Raw genomic sequence first — 19,981 nt, forward strand, 5'->3', positions numbered from 1 at the left:
TGTGGAGTCAGGACTACAGGCCTTTCCCCAGTCTGGGGCTGCTCTCACCTTCAAGCCCTTGGCTCTGTTGATGGCTCGGAGGGGCCGCAGCACCCGCAGAACTCTCAGGATCTTCACCACAGAGATAGCACTGGACCTGAAGGAAGCAGAGGCCCTGTGCTGCCTAGAGGGTGTGGCCCGCAGCCAGAGGCTTTGTTGCCTCCTACCGGAGCTTTCCACAGCACGTGGCCTCCCTGACCCCAGGGTAAAGCTGCTCCCTGACCAAGGTGGGTTTCTCTCATTGGCTCACTCCTCTGCGGTTATAGACTCTGTCTCCCATCAGACTAGAAATGACCCACACTTGGGCCTGTGCTCCCCATTCTAGGGGCCTCCCCGCCTCCCCCCCCAGTGCCCAGGTCTCAAAGACAAGGTTCAGAACATTTAGCTTTGCCACTTTGGCCCAGCTGGGGACGACCCAAGGATGTTCCTAACTACAGTCCCAAGCCACCCTCAGATTCCGACCAGGAAACCAGGCGTGCCCAGGGCTGGGATTCCTGCCCTGAGGTACAGGCCCAGAGCACCCTGGGACTGGGCCCTGCCAGTGCTTACTCGAGCCCCATGGAGATGAGCGACACAGCCACCACCAGCAAGTCCAGGATGTTGAAGTAGTTGCGGCAGAAGGAGCCTTTGTGCAGAAAGGCTCCATAGGTGGTCATCTAGAGAGAGGGGCAGCATCTGGAGCAAACATCTGGAGGAGCATGCTTGCCCCTCAAGGGAAGGGTTTCCTATCACCGTCCGGCGCCAGGGGTCAGGGAGTGAGTGCTCTGTGCTGGGGAGTGCTCCCTGCAAGGGTGCTCCCTCTGCTGTCTGCTTCTGATAACCCCCCCCACAGCACCTGTGCCCTCGGAGGAGGAGCCCCGTCCTTCAGATGTCTCCATGTGTCTTGGCTTCTTCCCCTTCGCAGGAGTGGGGAGCCTGGCTGGCCCTCTTCAGGGGACTTGCTGGTGTAGCTTGATTTCAAGGTCTAATTCTGACACCCCGCTTACTTCTGAAGCTCCCCTGAGCTCTGGGCAGCTGCCTTCCCCCCCCCCCCCCCCGCTCCTCTTCCACTGGGGGGTGGGGGATAAAAGCCTGTGGCTCTGGGTTCCAGTTGGAGAGGAAGCCTCTCCCTGCTGGTCAGAGCGGCTACTGTGATAACCTGAACCCAGGGTGCCCACCTCGGCAACAGCACACAGGGCTGTGTTGTAGAACAAAGCAGGACAATGGTCCTTACTTTAAATAAGACAAGTGCTCTCTGTCTTAGTCGACAGCCTGGGGCCGCTTTATTCGCTCTGTAGCCCACGAGGACCTTGAGCTTCAGCTCTTCCTGCCTTCACCTCTTGGCTGAGCAGATTACAGGGGTTACACCACCAACCCTGCTGCCCCACAGTGCTGGGAATCCAAGTCAGCGCCTCTGAATATCAGGCAAGTGCCCCAAGGGAGCCAAATCTCCAGCCCATGTGAGGGTAAGTTTTCAACAGATTTTCAAAATCTGGGAATTCCTGATTTATTTTTTAAAAAACTTTGCCCTTTTGTGGCGGAACAAGATGTGGCATTGGGGAGACACGCCCTCTACCACCTCGCCAAAGTCGGAGGGCATTTCCAGACCTGCAGCTTGCCTCTTCAAACAGCTAGACTCTGTAGCATGTGGCCAGGGTGTAGCAAAGCAGTCTTCAAGGCTACTGAGCCCTCTCTCGCTAGGATGCTCACTAGGGCCACCTCTTTGAGGACTCTGGGAGGACAAGAGCTTACCTGGCACTTGGAGTGAAGGCCTGAGGGCAAACCTCAGCTCCAGGCCCACTCTTAGGTTAACTGTGTCTTCCACGTGGAAGGGTCTGTGCTTTTCTGAGACGTGGCAGCCACAGGTGGGTCGCGTTTCTAGTCTCCAGCCTTCCATTCAGCCACCTGCTCCCTTGCCTGACTCCTCTTTGCTCAGGAGCTGAAGCCCTGTGTGGTCTCCTGGTTCCGACGAGTCTTTCTACCCTTGAGCTCCTCTATCTTATTTCTCTCCTGTTCCTTAGTAGTGTCCCCAAGCGAGTCACTGTGTGTAAGTTGGATCCACGCATCCCCGACCCTTGGTGTCCAGCAATGCCCATCCCCGTCCCCCGGCGATGTCCGTCCCGCAGACTTCACTCACCTTAAGGACAATCTCCACGGTGAAGACAGCAGTGAACACATAATCAAAATACTCAAGGATCTGGATGTGGGACAGAGGAGAGGCAGCCAGTGAGAGAATTGGCAAGGCAATGGTTTCACCACAACTATTACCCCCACCGCCACCAGTCATCGTCACCACCACCATTACTGTTCCCATCGCTACCTTATCTCATCAGTGTCACCATCATTATCAACAACAACACCCACCACAGCCACCATCACCGCCGTGGTCGCCAGCACCACCGACATCACTACCGTCATCGCCACTATCATTACCACCACTGCCCATATCACCACCATCCCCACCATCTTGGCCACCGTCGTAAGCGCCGGCACCACCAGCACTGTTCGGGACAGGCGGGCACAGCCTATCTTACTTTTGCTATGGCAACACTGTTCAGAAGCCGCCGAGCCAAGTCCCCGCCCTCCAGACATGCTAACTCTAAGAGACTGGTGCCTGTGGCCGCATCGAGGGTGCATGACCGAACTCGGGCCCCAGAGTGGGGCTGGGGTGGCCGAGGCCTGGAGTGGAGGAGGGTGCGGGCCCAGCTGAGGGGGCTATCGTCACCTGGTTCCTCATAGAGTCAGCCCGGATGGGGTCCTCAGCGGCCAGAGCAGCGCTGCTGAGCAAGATGAAGAGCAGGATAAAGTTGGTGAACCAGGTGGCGTTGACGATGCGGTGACAAAGGACGCGGATCCTGGTGGGGCAGGTCGGGAGGGTGTGAGACGCCGGGAGTCCTCTAGAGGGACACTCAACCCACTGTGTCCCCTCAGGGTCAGGGAGTGAGTATTCTCTTACAGCTGCATGATCGATCGGATACGCAGGGCTCGGCGCCCACTTTGTTCCTCACCTGCCCCCTCTACCGGGGAATCTACGAGGATTCCCCAGGCACGAACGGGAGAGGCCAGTCCTCCCTGGAGCAGAAGAAACCCGGTGAAGTCTGTTCCAAAGCTGGAGATTATAATGCTAATAAACACTCCAGCTCTCCCTAGACCTCATCCTCTTGTCCTGCCTAGAATGCCCTTAGAAAGGGACGAGCAATGGCAGCCCCTCTTAGGAGGAAGTAACTGATAAAGCACTGGCATTTCATCCATTTTAAAGGTATTTTGTTTTTGTTACGTGCTGGGCGTTAAAACCAGTGCCTCATGCGCGGTAGTCGAACTCCCTGTCGCGATGCTACACCTCAGCGCACGGCTAGCTAGCTAGATGGAGCACGAGACTATAACCTAAAGGAATAAGCTGTGAGTACAGTAGGTAACCAAAGATGGAGAGAATCAAGAGTGGATGCATCTCTTCCAGGAGGGAAGCCTTCTGCGAGAGCCTCGTCAGCTACCCCACAGGGCTGCCCTGGCGCCACTACCTACTTATTGGTGGGGCTGAAGATGAAGAAGGAGCTGGCCTCTGGGATGGGTACTGCTTTCTCTTTCAACTGCAGCTCAGCCAGAGGGCGCGGCCGGGGGCTTATCGGGATCTCAGGCTCGTCTTCCTCATCGTCCCCTGTGGAGGGAGGGAAAGAGATAAGGGATGTTCCCAAACCTTGCCAGGCCCTCGGCCTCTGTGCTCAGAGTCTTCCTGGGAAGCCTCTGAAGCTACTAAGCAACAGTTTGGGGTGCTAGGCATTAGCTGTGTAATACAGCCTGGGCCTTCCCCTTTGGTGCAGAGTGACAGTCTAGCTCAGAAGTCACCGCAATGTTGTGCAAGGAGAGCGGGGAACAAGAATAAGGTGTCTGCTCAGGCGGGGTGGCACACGCCTTTAATCCGGGGTTAGGAGTCTAAAAACAATAAGGAATTTCTAGCACGAGCACAATGGAGCCCACATCTCTTGATCGTGGCCTCCGAGGTGACGTGGAAGGCAGGGAGGAGGGAAAAGATACTCCAAGCCTATGCCTTAAGCTGTGCGCTGCTTGGGTCCCGGCAGCACCTACCCCCACCCACCCCATCTCGTCAACCTGGCCAAGGCCCTCGGCATGCCAACAGCACCTCATTCTGCCCTCTCCGTGGCCGGGACCCATGGGTTCCTCAAGCAACCCAAATCGCAGGCCCACTCCTCTGGATCCTAAGAACCCTACCCCTTCCCCAACAGGGCGCTCCCATCCGCCTGGCTTGCTCCCCTTAAGTCTTTATTCCGTTGTCTGTGCTTGTGTTGTTAATTTTATTGCACCTGTCCCCCTTTTTTCCAGTTCTGGGAATTGAACCCAAGGTCTCACGCGCGATAGGCAGGCACTCTACCACTGATTATAGTTCCCTGCCTCGGCCTCTGGAGGACCTGGGATTCTAGGATTGCGCATTAGGCCCAGATTGCACAGAGCTTTTGTCAAAAGCCACCTCGACTCATCTTGGAAAGAGGTTAGATAGAAATGCATTCAGGGACTTTAGAAAGACTGCTGTCCACCCACAGTGTTTTCCACTGCCCTCTCATTTCTTTTTAGTCCTTTCCCGTTCCCCCCTCACGTGAGATTTCCCACAGCTGTCACCTCCCAGCCAGGAGCACACGTAACAGAGGCCAGCCGTTAGGTGACAGCTTCACGCGAAATGCCCAGAACGACCCGCGGGTGAGCTGACGGGGCCTGAAGGGTACTGGTGCCCAGGTTTCCCCAAGAGGCCGTGTGGTGCTGATCCGGCTTGGGTCTGCTTCGATCATGCCTCGCGCCCTTGGCTCACGGAGCGGCCAGAGGCTACATGCACTCAGGATGCTTGCATTGGACGCTGCGGTTCTGCTTTATCCACCTCCCTTTCCACGCTCTTGGGGCTTTCACGCAGCAGCAGTCTGGCAGTCATGGTTTTATTCCAGATACAGGGAAGGCAGGGATCTAACCCGTCACCACATATATGAAAATGCCTTTCTTTGGCTAGAACCCAGTGGTCAGGGAAGACTCGTGTGCCCACCAGCCCCCTGTGCTCTTTGAAACCTGGGTGCTCAGCGCAGATAGCTGGAACCCAATAAAAGTAAATTAAAGCATATGTGGAACGTTTTATTATTATTATTATTACTATTTGCTGTGCGTATTGCAGTGAGAGGCAGGCTTGCATGTTGCTTCTTTGCAAGGCTAGGTGCAGAAGGGACATCTCCAGGGTCCTGATCCCCATGCGGAGAGAGGTCCAAGTAGGAGGCGCGCAGGAGACGCCCAAACAGAGAATTCAGCATCGGCATGTTACCCCCTTCAACAGCACCCTGCTCCCGCCCAGGCTTTGCGGTCCTTACCTGGGAAGTCAGCAGAAGGGTAGGGGTCTTTCACCTCGTTGACGTTAGATTCGAACTCATCAATTTTCAGCTGTAGAAAGGAACGGTGAAGGTGGTGAGGAGCCAAAGACTGAGCTTTAATTGGTCAGGCACGATCTGGAGGGCCATTGCACAGCTTCCCGAATGTTCCCTATAAGCTGAGAGGCAGGTGGCAGCCGGGTAGTTACGTCTTACAAATAAGAAGCCATGGCCCAGCAAGGGACACAACTTGTCCAAGCCTGTGTTGGACAAAACCAAGGCTTTGGCTAGTGTGAGACAGCTTCACCGTGTGCCCTTGGCTTCCTGCAGGAGAAGTGAGCTCCTCAGGCCAAGCTATCCAGCCTTTCTGCAGCCCAGGACCCTGGCTCATGACTCTTTTCTCATGCTCCACAGTGGTGGCCAGGGCAAGTCAGGGCTAGCAGGAATGGAAAGCCAGGCTCTTAGTAGAACAGCGGGTGGGCGGGTGGGCTGCCTTCTTGCTCTGCACAGGGCTCCAAGGAAGTCTGGTTCCCAGGCTGAAGGGCCCGTGCCTCTCCGCACAGGAGTCCCCGGAAGAGAGGTAGGAGTGGGCTCTTCCTCCTTCAGAAGCAAGGGGGGGGGGTTCTCTCCACTGCCCTATGTCTCCTTCCTATCCCCAAGGAGCCACACGTGACATGGGGGAATCAGAGGACTCCCAGAGGCTCTCTAGCCAGCCTGTAAAACTCCCTGTGTGAGGGCTCACCTTGGCGGTGGTGGGGATGCCCTCACCCTTGAATTTCTGCTCCAGCTTCTTAGCCATCACAGACTTCTCTTCTTCCGATTTGTCTGGGAGCCCCCTGAAGTGAAAAACCAAGGAAACCCAAGGTGGAAGCTGTAAGAATGGTTTTGGACTGACAGCACCCTTAAGAAGATTTTGCACCAATGTCTCGGGGGATAAATAGGGAAAGGAACAGCATTGGCCACAAAAGGGAAGGGCAGGAGGACTGGGGGAGCCTTTTCCCTGTGGTGGAAGATGTGACCCTCTCTCTGCTCAAGCTAGACTCTCGGTGGTCACCCACAGTCAGGGTCTGCTCCGGTGGATGAGTGGGCTTTGCACCTGTTTTAGGTAAGACTCAGGATGGAATTATGATCTGTCTAAGTCCCAAGCCAGGAAATGTCTGGGGCCTTTGCCAGGCTGTCTTCCCTAGCTCTTCCCGTCTTGCCTCTGAGAAATGGGCACCCCATTCCTGTGGGACGTGTGTTAAAAGAGGCAGGCTCCAGACTGAAGTTCAGTTACCCAAACACAACTGCATTAGCATTGCCTGGGACCTGGCTGGAAATTCGAGCCCCCATCCATCCCACCTGGTTCAGGCTGGTTGACACAGGCTCTGTGTTTCATAAGGCCTCCAGATGGCTCATTTGCAGTTTGAATTTGAGAAACATTATCTAGAAAACCCATCCCACGTCTACTCCCAGGGGCACCAGGCACAGAGTGACATGACCAGTCACAGATGAACAGATCTGCAGAGAACTGAGAAGTCAGCCCCTCCTTCACCGAAGCCCAAGGCTTCAAAACTAAATGACTCCTTTCAAGAGGTACAGTGAGTGTGGCTCAGTAGCTGGACTGTGAGGGAGGAAGAAAATCTCAGAACCCGCTAGGCTTGATCATCGTTATTTCTCTGGGCCTGCTTAGGAGACCAACTTGTCTCTAGTTCTGCCCAACTTCTGTAACTTCAGAAGGCCTGAATGTCCTGCTTGGAGAAGCTTGACCGCAAGAGAGGGTGCCATGTGGCACACCCAGCTCAAGGGGTGGGGTGGGGACATTGCGTAGAGCCTAGAGGCCATAGCCAGTCGTCCAGCATCCCAGCTCTCACCTAGAGGGTGCAGCACTCACTTAGACATCTTCCTGCGCTTTCTCTCCTCAGCCTTTGCCTTCTGGGCGGAAGTTAGACTCTCCGCCTCTGCCAGGTTGTCCACCGCGATAGCCAGGAAGACGTTGAGCAGGATGTCTAAAGGTCAGCTAAGGAGCCTTGAGTTGTGCTGGAAGGCAGTTTCTGGGACAAGGGATTTGCCTGCCTGTGTGTTTCATGACCTTAATCGCTGCGGAGGGGCCAGTTTCTTGCCAGAGCCACACCCTATGAGACTGTCCAGGCCCAAGAGCGTAGACGAGTCCCCAGGGAAGCTTGCTTGCAGATGGGGGTCTGAACCTGTCACAGCCTTACTGTTTGCTGCCAGAACAGATCCCAGCCGCCCGACAGGGATCCAAAGCAAGGCCCATTGGCTTCATCCCTGCCCAGTCACCATGGTGACAGGTTTCCCAGCACAGCATCAGGACCCTTCAGCTGCCTTTGCACCGTCTGCTCCTCTCTCTCGGTATCTTACCTACCGCTTGGCCTGCCTAGCCTAGCTTGATCTTCCTGGCCCCAGAGTTCAGAATGACCCTGGTTACAGCTTTGTGTTAGTTTCGGCGGACACACCTGGGAAAGGAAGAGGGGATCTCCTCCTCCACTGGACTTGCTTGTGGGATTATCTGTGGGGCATTTTTTTAAAAAGAACTGCCAATTGATGGGGGTGGGGGTGCTCAACCCACCCTGGACAGGTGGCCCAGAGTTGTATAAAGAATGTAGCTGAACAAGCCAAAGGGACAGCATTTCTCCCAATTGTTCTCAGCCTTGCGGTCGTGACCCCTTTGGGGACTGACCGACCTTTTCACAGGGGTCGCCTAATATCATCAGAAAACACAGATATTTACCTCGTGATTCACAACAGTAGCAAAATTACAGCTATGAAGTAGCAAGGAAGTAACTGTCCGGTCACCACAACCGGAAGACGGCATTAAAGGGTCGCAGCATTAGGAAGGGTGAGAACCCCTGCCCTCACGGTCTCTGCTTCAGTCCCTGACCCCAGGTCCTTGCTTGAGTTCCCGCTCTGACTTCCGTTAACGGCAGACCATAATATGGAGGCATAAACCAAATAATTGTTTTTCCTCCTTCCAGTCGGACACCTTGGCTCCTCCCTGCCCGCCCCAGCTTCTCCTCCGCTGCGCCCTGGGCTTCCTCCACCTGCTTCGGGCTCTGACCACCCTCACTGTCAATCACTCCCAGGCTCTCCAACACTTCCGGTGGGAAGGGTTATCGGTTGCTGCAGTTTGCTTTACTGTGTCCCATTCCGCCACCTCACGGGCCTGGGGACCAGAGGGCCTGCCTCCCTGACACCTGGGGACCCCTGGCCCTCCCTGTTAAGCCCACTCCCCCCAAGTTCTTTGCCCCGAGGGGATACAGTTGCCGCAGACGAAAAGGATGATGAAGTAAATGCACACCAGCACGCCGGGGTAGGACGGGCCTCCGTAGGCCATGATCCCGTTGTACATGACGGAGTTCCAGTCTTCACCTGTCAGGACCTAGGTGGCGAGGACGCCAGGCGAGAGGACAAAGGACGCCTTTGTCACCTGTCCACTCCTTTCTCACCTTTCCGTTCCCTACAGGGCTCTCAAGGTGCAAGGGGGCTGGGGGAGGAGCCAGCGGGCTGGGGGAGGAGCGTGCGGGCTGGGGGAGGAGCCAGCGGGCTGGGGGAGGAGCCAGCGGGCTGGGGGAGGAGCGTGTGGGCTGGGGGAGGAGCGTGTGGGCTGGGGGAGGAGCCAGCGGGCTGCGGGAGGAGCGTGCGGGCTGGGGGAGGAGCGTGTGGGCTGGGGGAGGAGCGTGCGGGCTGGGGGGAGGAGCGTGCGGGCTGGGGGAGGAGCATGCGGGCTGGGGGAGGAGCGTGTGGGATGGGGGAGGAGCCAGCGGGCTGGGGGAGGAGCCAGCGGGCTGGGGGAGGAGCCAACGGGCTGGGGAGGAGCCAGCGGGCTGGGGAGGAGCCAGCGGGCTGGGGGAGGAGCGTGCGGGCTGGGGGAGGAGCCAGCGGGCTGGGGGAGGAGCGTGCGGGCTGAGGGAGGAGCGTGCGGGCTGGGGGGAGGAGCGTGCGGGCTGGGGGAGGAGCGTGCGGGCTGGGGGAGGAGCCAGCGGGCTGGGGGAGGAGCCAGCGGGCTGGGGGAGGAGCCAGCCAGCTGGGGGAGGAGCCAGCGGGCTGGGGGAGGAGCGAGCTGGCTGGGGGAGGAGCCAGCCGGCTGGGGGAGGAGCCAGCGGGCTGGGGGAGGAGCCAGCGGGCTGGGGGAGGAGCCAGCGGGCTGGGGGGAGGAGCCAACGGGCTGGGGAGGAGCCAGCGGGCTGGGGGAGGAGCCAGCGGGCTGGGGGAGGAGCGTGTGGGCTGGGGGAGGAGCCAGCGGGCTGGGGGAGGAGCGTGTGGGCTGGAGGAGGAGCGTGTGGGCTGGGGGAGGAGCCAGCGGGCTGGGGGAGGAGCCAGCGGGCTGGGGGGAGGAGCCAGCGGGCTGGGGGAGGAGCATGCGGGCTGGGGGAGGAGCATGCGGGCTGGGGGAGGAGCGTGCGGGCTGGGGGAGGAGCGTGCGGGCTGGGGGAGGAGCCAGCGGGCTGGGGGAGGAGCCTGCGGGCTGGGGGAGGAGCCAGCCGGCTGGGGGAGGAGCCAGCGGGCTGGGGGAGGAGCGTGCGGGCTGGGGGAGGAGCCAGCGGGCTGGGGGAGGAGCGTGTGGGCTGGGGGAGGAGCCAGCGGGCTGCGGGAGGAGCGTGCGGGCTGGGGGAGGAGCGTGTGGGCTGGGGAGGAGCCAGCGGGCTGGGGGAGGAGCCAGCGGGCTGGGGGAGGAGCCAGCGGGCTGGGGGAGGAGCGTGCGGGCTGGGGGTGGAGCGAGTGGGCTGGGGGAGGAGCCAGCGGGCTGGGGGAGGAGCCAGTGGGTTGGGGGAGGAGCGTGCAGGCTGAGGGAGGAGCCAATAGGCTGGGGGAGGAGCCAGTGGGCTGGGGGAGGAGTGTGTGGGCTGGGGGAGGAGCCAGCGGGCTGGGGGAGGAGCCAGCGGGCTGGGGGAGGAGCCAGCGGGCTGGGGGAGGAGCGTGCGGGCTGGGGGAGGAGCCAGTGGGCTCGAAAGAGGGGTGAGTGGGCTCCGGGTAGGAGCACGAGATTGACCGTCTGCCTGGAGTGGTTGGAAAAAGTCTTATCAAACCTCTCCAGAGTCGAGTTTGATCATGGGGCCACCACTCTGTTCTTAATCCCCAGGCTGAAGTGGACTCCTCTCAGCCAGGCCTCTTATCCTGGCCTCCAAAAATAGGACCAATGTCAAATCCCTTGAAAAGCACCACTCCTGGCCAGCCAGTGAGGCAGTGAAGCCGTCTGCAGGGCCGACTGAAGGCCCCGCCACTCCTGCTGGTTCGCCATGGCAGAGCCATTTGTGAGACCCTGCTGACATGAGCGGGAACTTTTCCATGCTCAACTTTAAGAAAGCTCTCTGGGAGCCTGTGGCCCTGACGGGCACTCTCTGAGTTGCAGCCGTGATCCCTGGAGTGGCTTCTTGCAGACAGGTAGCTGGCTCCCATGCTTCTCCTGTGAGAAAATGGGGCTCAGATGCCCGTGGCTTTCCCAGCTTGCACAGGGAGCTTTCAGCTTGTCTCACTTGGCCCTAGAGATGTGAGCAGAGCACCTCCAACCCCCAGTCTACCGGAAGTGTTTACATCAGCTGCTGTAGCACTCGGCCAGGCACCAAGAACCAAAAAGAAACCGACAGAACAGGCGTCATTCAGCACAGCTCCGGGGAAACAGAGAAATATCATGGCGTTGCAATGGCTCGAGGTACAGGGGATAAGGATGTTGAATTCAACTGACAGCTGAGAGAAAGGCTCCCCGGCGGAGGTGACGTGTTCCCCAGATGTTGGAGCAGGAGCCTCCCAGAACGGGGGCTCCACTGACAGACAGGACACCTACCTGGAAGACGCTGATGAGGGCCTGGGGGAAGCTGTCAAAGTTGCTGCGTCGTAGTTCCGTGTCTTCGAAGTCGTATCTGCCTCCAAAGAGCTGCATGCCCAGCAGCGCAAAGATGACGATGAAGAGAAAGAGGAGCAGCAACAGAGAGGCGATGGAGCGGATCGAGTTGAGCAGCGAGGCCACCAGGTTGCTCAGAGACGTCCAGTACCTGCGGAGCAGGAGCAGCAAGGTGAGGACCCAGGATGCGGGCGCGGACCTGCTCACTGGTTCTCCCAAGCTTGGGAGGGCTGGAGGCAATGACTCAACACCAGGAACAGCTCAAAAAAGGGCTTCCTCAGGCTGGATCCGTGGCGTCGCGGTGCGTGCGTCCTGACGGACATCTGCCCATTACTCCACACTCCTCAGCAGGGCTGAGAATGGACGCCCGCCCTCGCGGTTTACGTGCCAAGGCCCGTGCTCACGCCAGCACTGGGCAAATGCTAAGAACATCATAGAGCCCTGCCTCTGTGCTTTCAGTTGCCTGGAGCCCGGTGGAGGACAGCATACCTATCACAGCCTGTAAATGCAGGGTTGCGATGTGTTTTCAGGGAAAGACCCCAGTCACGGGCGTGGTTACAGGACACCATGGGTGTAACTTTGTACCGGTGTCAACCGTTCTGGAAAAGGCACAGTGAGTTGTTCAAGCACCCGCAGGGGTCTGTGTGTGTAGGGAGGGAAGGGGGGCTTGACAAGTCCCCGCAGAGGGAAGAAACACAGATGAAGTGTCCTTCCCCATCTCTCTCTGCCCCCCCCCCCGTGTGCCCTTCCTTTCTTTTCCCTCCCACATTTCTCCCCCTCTCTGCCTCTCCTTCAACCTTCCAGAGCTTTCCTTTTCTCCTCTCCTCCTCTTCCTGGCTCCTCCCTTGCCCCTATCCTGACACAGACAATCGTGAGACAAAATGTGGGAAACGGGCCTCGAGCTGGCGGTGTGAGCTGAGCAAGCGGTGTGAGCTGAGCAAGCGGTGTGAGCAAGCGGGCGGTGTGAGTGAGCGGGCGGTGTGAGCGAGTGGTGTGAGCGAGCGGGCGGTGTGAGTGAGTGGTGTGAGTTGTGAGCCAGCGGTGTAAGCGAGCCGAGCCGTGTGAGCAGGATCTCTCCCCTCCAGGAGGAAAAGGAGGCCTAGGCCAGGCGGAGGAGGGACTGCACTCACTTGGTGACCTTGAAGAGCCTCAGGAGCCGGATGCAGCGGAGCACAGAGATGCCCAGTGTTGTCATGGCGCCTGACTCCACCAGCAGGATCTCCAGGATGCCGGTGCACACCACGAAACAGTCGAAGCGGTTGAAGATGGACATGAAGTACTGACGCAGGCCCTGCCCGTACATCTTCATCAGCATCTCCACGGTGAAGAGGGCCAGCAGCACGCGGTTGGCGACGTCTGCAGAGGGTAGCAGGGCCCGAGCATTGCGTCCCGCCCTCTTCCTCCCCCTAGTCCCTGCCCCAAGTGAGCCTCTACCAGCACACATGTCCCACCTTTCCAAGGCATGTCAGCCTTTCTAATTTTCAGGACGTAGGAAAGGGCCAGCATGATGGCTCGGTAGGTAAAGGTGTTTGCTGCTAAGCCTGATGACCTGAGTTTGATCCCCAGAAGCCAAATGGGGGAAGGAGAGGACAGAGTTGCTCACTCCCGGGCTCCATTCCGTCTGACTCACCTTGCAAGTGGGTTAGCCAGAGCGGCTGGTTATGGTGCTCTGAGGCAATAGACAAGGTATTGAGGGCAACGATCAGGATCACCAGCCAATAGAAGACCCTGGATTTCACTAGGTCGTGGCACTTCCAGCGGAGGACGCGGTTCCACTGCCTCCAGTGCCGACTGCAGGAGAAAGGAGAATTGGGAGCCATTGCATTGCTCTTAGCCACGCTCCAGCCACACTTGCTCTCCACGAAGGGCATGGGCCGTAGAGCTGGGCCAATCTAAACCTGGCTCCTTATTAGCGAAGTTCTGCCTTTCAAATGAGAACCACAGCAACGGCGATCTCCCAGGGAAGTAAATGAGACAATGCAAGCAGAATCGCTTGGCCTGGCACCAGACATAGATACAAGCCAAGAGCACCACGCATTTTATTAATTTCTGCTGAAGAACACCGCGGTGCCAAATCTACCCGTTTCTAAAGGAAGTTTTACTAGCTCAAAGAGGATTTCCAGATGGGCGTGTAGGAAAGGTGTTTCCTTAGCTAGCACACCCTTTTGGTGAGTGACCCCTCAGCACTTACTAAAGTTTAGGCTCACGTAACCTTGACCCAGAATTCCACCCAGAATGGGATATACTTTACCAGGAGAATTTGGTTAAATATAAATGGTGCGTCTGTACCATGGGACATTCCATAGCCCAAGTTGTGTGATAGAGGTGTGTGTGTGTGTGTGTGTGTGTGTGTACACGTGCGTGCATGCTCATCTGTGTGTTGGTATGGTGCAGAGAAATGGCTCAGCAGTTAAGAGATCTGGCTGCTGCTCTGGAGAATCCGGTTTAATTCCCAGAACCCACGTGGTGTCTCACGACCATCTGTAACTCCAGTTCCGGAGGATCTGATGCCCTTTTCTGGCCTCTGTGGACACCAGGTGTGTATGTGGTGCATAGACAATGCATGCAGGCAAATCCTCTATATTCATAAAATAAATACACTTAATCTTCACATATACACGTGTACATGCAAATGTGAAAATTGGCCCCAGCAGAGAAGTTTAAGAAAAAAAAAGTCACAAGATAGTGTGTATTCATTTACTCAACAAATATTCTTCAATATCTCCTATATACCAGTCATCGTTTTAGTCTTTATGGTGAGAGTAATTAACAAGAATAATCCCATTATACAAAAAGCAAAGGAAGAACAAAATATCCTGGTGTGTGTGTGTGGGGGAGATCATGTATGTGTGTGTGTGAGTGCATGTGTGAGATCGTATGTGTGTGTGAGTGTGTGTGTGGGATCATGTGTATGTGTGTGAGAGATCATGTATGTGTGTGAGAGATCATGTGTGTGTGAGTGCATGTGTGAGATCATGTATGTGTACATGTGTGTGAGATCATGTGTGTGAGAGATCATGTATGTGTGTGTATGTGTGTGTGAGAGATCATGTGTGTGTGAGTGTGTGTGTGAGATCGTGTGTGTGAGTGCATGTGTGAGATCATGTGTGTGTGTGAGTGTGTGTGTGAGATCATGTGTGTGTGTGAGTACGTGTGTGAGATCAAGTATGTGTGTGTGTGAGAGATCATGTGTGTGTGAGTGTGTGTGTGAGATCATGTGTGTGTGTGAGATCGTGTGTGTGAGTGCATGTGTGAGATCATGTGTGTGTGTGAGATCATGTGTGTGTGTGAGTACGTGTGTGAGATCATGTGTGTGTGTGTGTGTGTGTGTGAGAGAGAGAGAGAGAGAAAGAGAGAGAGAGAGACGAAAATACAGAAAGGATCTTAGTAGATTACACATCTGTTACCATGGTTACTTCTTTGAAGGGCAGCAGGAATCTTCCCTTTTTTTTTTTTTTTTTTTTTTTTCTTTGCTGTTTTTCTCTATTGTCCGGTCTTTCAAAGGTTATAATTATGTATGAATCTGAAAAGGGGCACAGCCTTCTTCTCAAAGCAAAGATAAGAGCTTGGAGTGTCCTCTTGCCACTGACTTCTTAGCTAGGGCCACCTCCTTCTTCCATGCCACCCCCCACACCTTCCCTCATCTCTCACAGACTCCCAACACCCAGCATCATCTGCTCAGAGGGTGTAGCCGAATGTGCTGGCTGCTCCAAGGGCTCCTGTTTTAACTTGAGCCATGTATAAATAGGTCATGGGTTCAGGGCCCTCTCTGATTGCTCATCCCCTGGGCATCTAGACATTGCTGGGTTCTGAGATCGAGAACTGGCCCTGTTTTCTCAGATAGGCCTTTCTAAGGGATCGAAAGCGGTCCACGCACGAGGAGAGGTATGTGGATTCTGGCCCCGTGACACACCCAGGTCAGGTACTCACATGAACTGGATGATTTTGTTCAAGCCCTCGATTTCATACAAGCTCCCTGTGTCCGAAGCCCCTTCATCCAAAGACAGCTTGCCTGGGGACAGAACAGATGTAGTTAGCAGCCTTCAGAGTCCCTTGGGAGCAGACACACTTGATCAGGCATTGTTGGATAGGACACCTATGACGGTGGGCTCCTGGTGAGCCCACTGCTGTGACTTGCCATGAACTGGAGCCACCACAGGCAGGTCACAGGATGACCTGAAGAGAGCCCAGTATGCATTTGGGTTCTATCATCTTGAGGCTTTACACAGGGCATTGCCGACCCTCTGAAAGGAAGCACTATACCTTCTCAGTGGGTCTGCGGGTATGCTGGCTAATTTTACATAACCTTGACACAGGCTGGAGTCATCTGAGAGGAGGGAACCCCAATTGAGAGGAGAAAATGCCCCCACAACACTGAGCAGGAGGCAAGCCTGTAGAGCATTTTCTTAGTTAGTGATCGATCGACTGGGAGGGCCCTATTGTAGGTGAGGCTGATGGTAGATTCTGGATTCTATAAGAAAGCAGGCTGAGCAAGCCAGTAAGCAGCACCCCTCAGTGGCCTCTGCATCAGGGAACTGTGAGAGAAATTAACCCTTTCCTCCCTGAGTTGCTTTTGGTGGTGGTGTTTCATCACGGGGCAGCAGTGACCCTGAGACTTTTGGGGGCTGCATAGGGTTGCACCCTCCAGGGAGTGACTGGGTAAGGGGCAGGGGATGCTGGCCATGGCTCTGGGCCCCAACCTTCTCTCAGGTCCCCCACGTCCATGACCTCGCCCTGTGTGATCCAGCTCATGTAGCCTCGAAGGTCTTCCTCCAGCTGCTGCTTCTCACGGAGCTTTTGGAAGGTTCCCCGGGACTTGGCCTTCTCCCGCTCCTTGGTGAACTCCCTAAAACAAAACCAGGGAGATAAGAGTGGGAGAGAGGAGGGGGGACAGGATGGGGGAGGGGAGAGGAGGGGGAGAGGAGGGGAGGGGAGAAGAGGGGAAGAGGAGGGGAGAGGAGGGGGAGGAGGAGGGGGAGGGGAGAGGAGGGGGAGGGGAGAAGAGGGGGGGGGGGGGAGGGGAGAGGAGGGGGGAGGGGAGAAGAGGGGGAGAGGAGGGGGAGGGGAGAGGAGGGGGAGGGGGGAGGGGAGAGGAAAGGGTTGGTGCCCTCTGAGCTTCCTTAACTCAGGACATATCTGATCAGGGCATGTCTGCCCTCTGCCCCAAGGCACTGCCTGTGGGCCAGGGACCCTCAAAGTTTCCCCAGCCCCACCTCCAGGCACACGTGCAAACTCTGTTACAGTCCAGGTCCTTCCCAGACGATCCCATTTCCTCCTGCGGGTTTATTATCGGATGTCAGGGGGTGACAGGCCATGCCACTATTCCAGAAGAACCAGCCAGGAGCCTCAATTTTACCATACCGCTTGGCCCTTTAAGCCATCCTAGGGTGATTTCTGCTCACAGACTTAAGGCCTGACCTGAGAAAACCCCCTGGGACACTAGGGGAGCCTGGAGGGGTGCAAGGCATCTTATGACCAGCAGAGAGCAGCTCTGGGCCACCTCTCAGAGCCCTGCGTGCTTTGGAGGAGACCGGGGCTCAGTTAGGGGTCTAAACCCAGGGGCAGAAGGGGTCTGTCTGTCTGCCTGCAGGACAGCCACCTCACTCGGGAAGTGTGTCCAGCTGGGTGCTCGGGACCACTGTGTGCACCAAGCTTTTGGTAGCCCACCCACAGACCACCCCTCAGGATGACGTCACAAAGCGCTCAAATTCAGCGCACAGAATTAAAAAGGGAACTGATCCAGGTGAAATATAACCAGTGCCAACGCAGGCAGGGGACGCAGGTGCCTTTTCGTTAGCTGCAAGGACCCGGTTGCGGCTCTAACGACCACCGCCGCCCCGTTTCACAGGCAATAATGAATGTAACGCGGAGGGCGGCAACGGACACGTGATTTCCATTAGGAAAATCCACGGCCGCTGCTAATGCCACTGCGGTTAGTTGCCTGCATTCATTATTAAAGGAAACAGACATTTCGGTTAACGCAATGGAGAGCGGAGATGGGTTTTTCTCTAACTAACTTCTCAGACTGTTGAGTTCTGTTTAGAGGCTGCCAGTGGCGCGGGTGGGGTGGGGTGGGGTGGGGTGGGGTGGGGTTGGGGTGGGGTGGGGTGGGGTTGGGGTGGGGTGGGGTGGGGGTGCTTCTGGACTAAGGTGATGTCCATCCAGAGAGGAGCGGAGGCTACAGCTAGGCCATCACTGTGGCTGGGGTGGATGGACCACAGCCTGAGACAATTGCGAGCACAGCACTCATTAGCGACGGAGAGCTTAGGGAATTAGGCAGGGTCCCACAGCCTCTAAGCAGTAAGTACTACAAGCTTGACCTACAGTGTGTGCTCACACACACCCAGGGCGAGGGTTTGGATTTACAGACTCACACAGGAGAGTGGATCCTGGAGGACAAGAGAAAGCAAAACTGGGAGAAACTTGCGAGCTTTAGGGATGCATCTCCTGCCTTCCTAGCTCCGAAGGACCGGTGGGGCTCAGAGATGAGCTGAGGGGTCCCTCCTCCAGCTGCCATTCCTTTCTTACCCGCTCAGGACGCCCAGCACCAGGTTGAGGATGAAGAAGGAGCCCAACAGAATGAGGGTGACGAAATAGATCCAGGGCCACTCATTCCCGATGGCATCGTTGACCTGGTCCAGACAAAGGAGTGAGTTCTCTGACCTGAAGGATAATTCCTGTCTCCGGTTCTGTCTGCACAGACTCCATAAGGGAGTGGCCATTTGGGTGCCACAGGAAGATGTTTTCCAGCCTGGGGACCCAAGATCTGGGCTGAACTGTCTTCCCAGGGGACCCTTGCTGTCTGTGCACCTGGCCCAGGCTAGGCAGATCCTTTGTCCATCTAGTTAAGGGGACCCCTAACCTGCCCCTTAGACCCCATGTGCAATCCACTTCGTTACAGCCAAAACTTTTCAAAGTGACAAGACCAAGTGTCTCGACATCTCTGAGCAGTTTCTCATCTGCCTCATAAGGAGATGGTGCGTGCCCTCCTCCGAGACGCGTAGGGGAGATGAAATCGCATGTGTGACGTTCCTTTGACGTGTTTAATCATCTGCTTCCCTAATGTGAGCCTGTGAGAAATGTTCATACTAATCCTCTATATTTGCAAAGCATCTGACAGTTTTACAATTCTAACCCCACAGGCAGCCCTACATTGTGCTTGAGAGTTCTGGGTGAGAGCACAATTCTTGGCTAGGTTGCTCATTAGATTCATGGATACCGCTCTTTAACCTCCCTGAGCCTCAGTTTCCTTACCTGTAAAATGGGAATGATGCTGTCCGTTGTTGGGCCGCAACACATTTAATAAGGAATGCAACAGGGCTAACACAATACCTTACAGAGAGTTTGCCATAATAAGAAAACTTCTTATATGATTATATATCAGGCAAAGTTAACAATTCTGTAAGTTTCCTCTCCAGCTCTACGACGTGAGTGGTATTTTATCTTTATAGCTGGGGAGGCTGGGGAGTGATGTTTATATAAGAAAGCCATCTCCCCCAATGGCAAAGAGAAAGACCTAAAAGGCTCCTCATCCCTCGAGTGGCCAAGACACACGACACCAGAGAGGAGTCACTGACATTCTAGAGAGAATTCAGGCATTCAGACCAGAACTCAGAGCTGCTGATGTCCATCCCTCAACTCCTTCATGGGTCTTGCACACCTTGCACTATGAGACCTGCCCTTCCCCGGGGATGCTAGACAATCTCCAGGCATGAGAAAGAGGTCATACTCCTGCATGGATGCCCAGGGAAGGTAAGACAGGCCTAATGGCACAGACCAGTGGCTGGCCTCTGGGGTGGGCGTTTAAGCCCTTCTTCCTCCCCCGGTAAGCCTTTAGAAGGCAGGGATGGTTCGGAGGCTCAGACCCACCCAGTATAGGACGTCGGTCCACCCCTCCATGGAGATGCATTGGTACACGGTGAGCATAGAGAAGCCGAAGTTGTCGAAGTGGGTGATGCCATGGTTGGGTCCTGGCCAGCCTCCTCGGCACTCGCTGCCGTTGATGGTGCAGGGTCGCCCGGAGCCAGTTCTCGCACAGGGCGAAGGCTTCTCGTTCTCCACCGTGGCCACGATGTCTAGAGGCAGAAAGAGAGCAGCGCTAGGCAAAGGGGCGGTGCTGGAGGCAAGTGCTCAAGAGCAGGGTAACAGAGGTGAGGAAGGATAGGACCAGAACTGGCAGTTGACGCCTACAGGTGTCACAGTCAGGATTTAGAAGGACTGGAAGAACTTTGGAAGGCACCATCCCTGAGACGAACTGTCCCCTGAAGCCGAGCCACCAGAGGAGTCTTTGTCCCTTCTGAGATTTAAAGAGGGGCCCACTGCCCAGCTGGCGGCGGCTGGGGACTCGGGCTCCCGTGCGCTGAGCTGAGGTTCAGTTTGGGGAGTCAAAGCGGAGCTGTTCCAACCACACTGGGCTGAGCTGCGCAAGTCACAGTGTACACAGGGCCAGGTCCATCTAGGGAGGGTGCTGTCGGGCTTCAGATCAGACCACACTCTCTGTGTGCCCCAGGGGTCTTTTATTTCCTCCAAAACTCTCTCTTTCTCTGTGTGTGTGTGAGCGTGTATGTACATGTGCGCTATTGCATACGAAGGTCAAAGGTCAACATCAGGTTTCTTCTTCCTTTTTTTTTTTTTTTTTTTTTTTTTTTTTGGGACAGGGTTTCTCTATATTGTTATGGAGCCTGTCCTGAAACTAGCTCTTGTAGACCAGGCTGGCTTCAAACTCACAGAGATCCACCTGCCTCTGCCTCCCCAGTGCTGGGACTAA

General features: G+C 56.1%; 1 protein-coding gene across 1 annotated transcript in view; it reads right to left on the reverse strand.

Annotated features, from left to right (window-relative positions):
- Window positions 1–19,981, reverse strand: part of Cacna1s (calcium voltage-gated channel subunit alpha1 S) — a 53,550-nt gene that overhangs the window by 20,753 nt on the left and 12,816 nt on the right. The window contains exons 6-21 of the mRNA XM_051183206.1: window positions 19,084–19,289; window positions 17,743–17,846; window positions 15,915–16,060; window positions 15,145–15,226; window positions 12,845–13,005; window positions 12,345–12,570; window positions 11,158–11,365; window positions 8,634–8,754; window positions 7,249–7,363; window positions 6,118–6,211; window positions 5,379–5,448; window positions 3,541–3,673; window positions 2,744–2,873; window positions 2,156–2,215; window positions 589–695; window positions 49–136 (exon numbers count right to left, since the gene is read on the reverse strand). Of these exons, the coding sequence (XP_051039163.1) occupies window positions 49–136; window positions 589–695; window positions 2,156–2,215; window positions 2,744–2,873; window positions 3,541–3,673; window positions 5,379–5,448; window positions 6,118–6,211; window positions 7,249–7,363; window positions 8,634–8,754; window positions 11,158–11,365; window positions 12,345–12,570; window positions 12,845–13,005; window positions 15,145–15,226; window positions 15,915–16,060; window positions 17,743–17,846; window positions 19,084–19,289 (2,051 nt within the window). The remainder of the gene's footprint in view (window positions 1–48; window positions 137–588; window positions 696–2,155; window positions 2,216–2,743; window positions 2,874–3,540; window positions 3,674–5,378; window positions 5,449–6,117; window positions 6,212–7,248; window positions 7,364–8,633; window positions 8,755–11,157; window positions 11,366–12,344; window positions 12,571–12,844; window positions 13,006–15,144; window positions 15,227–15,914; window positions 16,061–17,742; window positions 17,847–19,083; window positions 19,290–19,981) is intronic.

Source organism: Phodopus roborovskii, unplaced genomic scaffold, assembly GCF_943737965.1.
Source record: "Phodopus roborovskii unplaced genomic scaffold, PHOROB, whole genome shotgun sequence".
NCBI classification, from domain to species: Eukaryota; Metazoa; Chordata; class Mammalia; order Rodentia; family Cricetidae; genus Phodopus; species Phodopus roborovskii.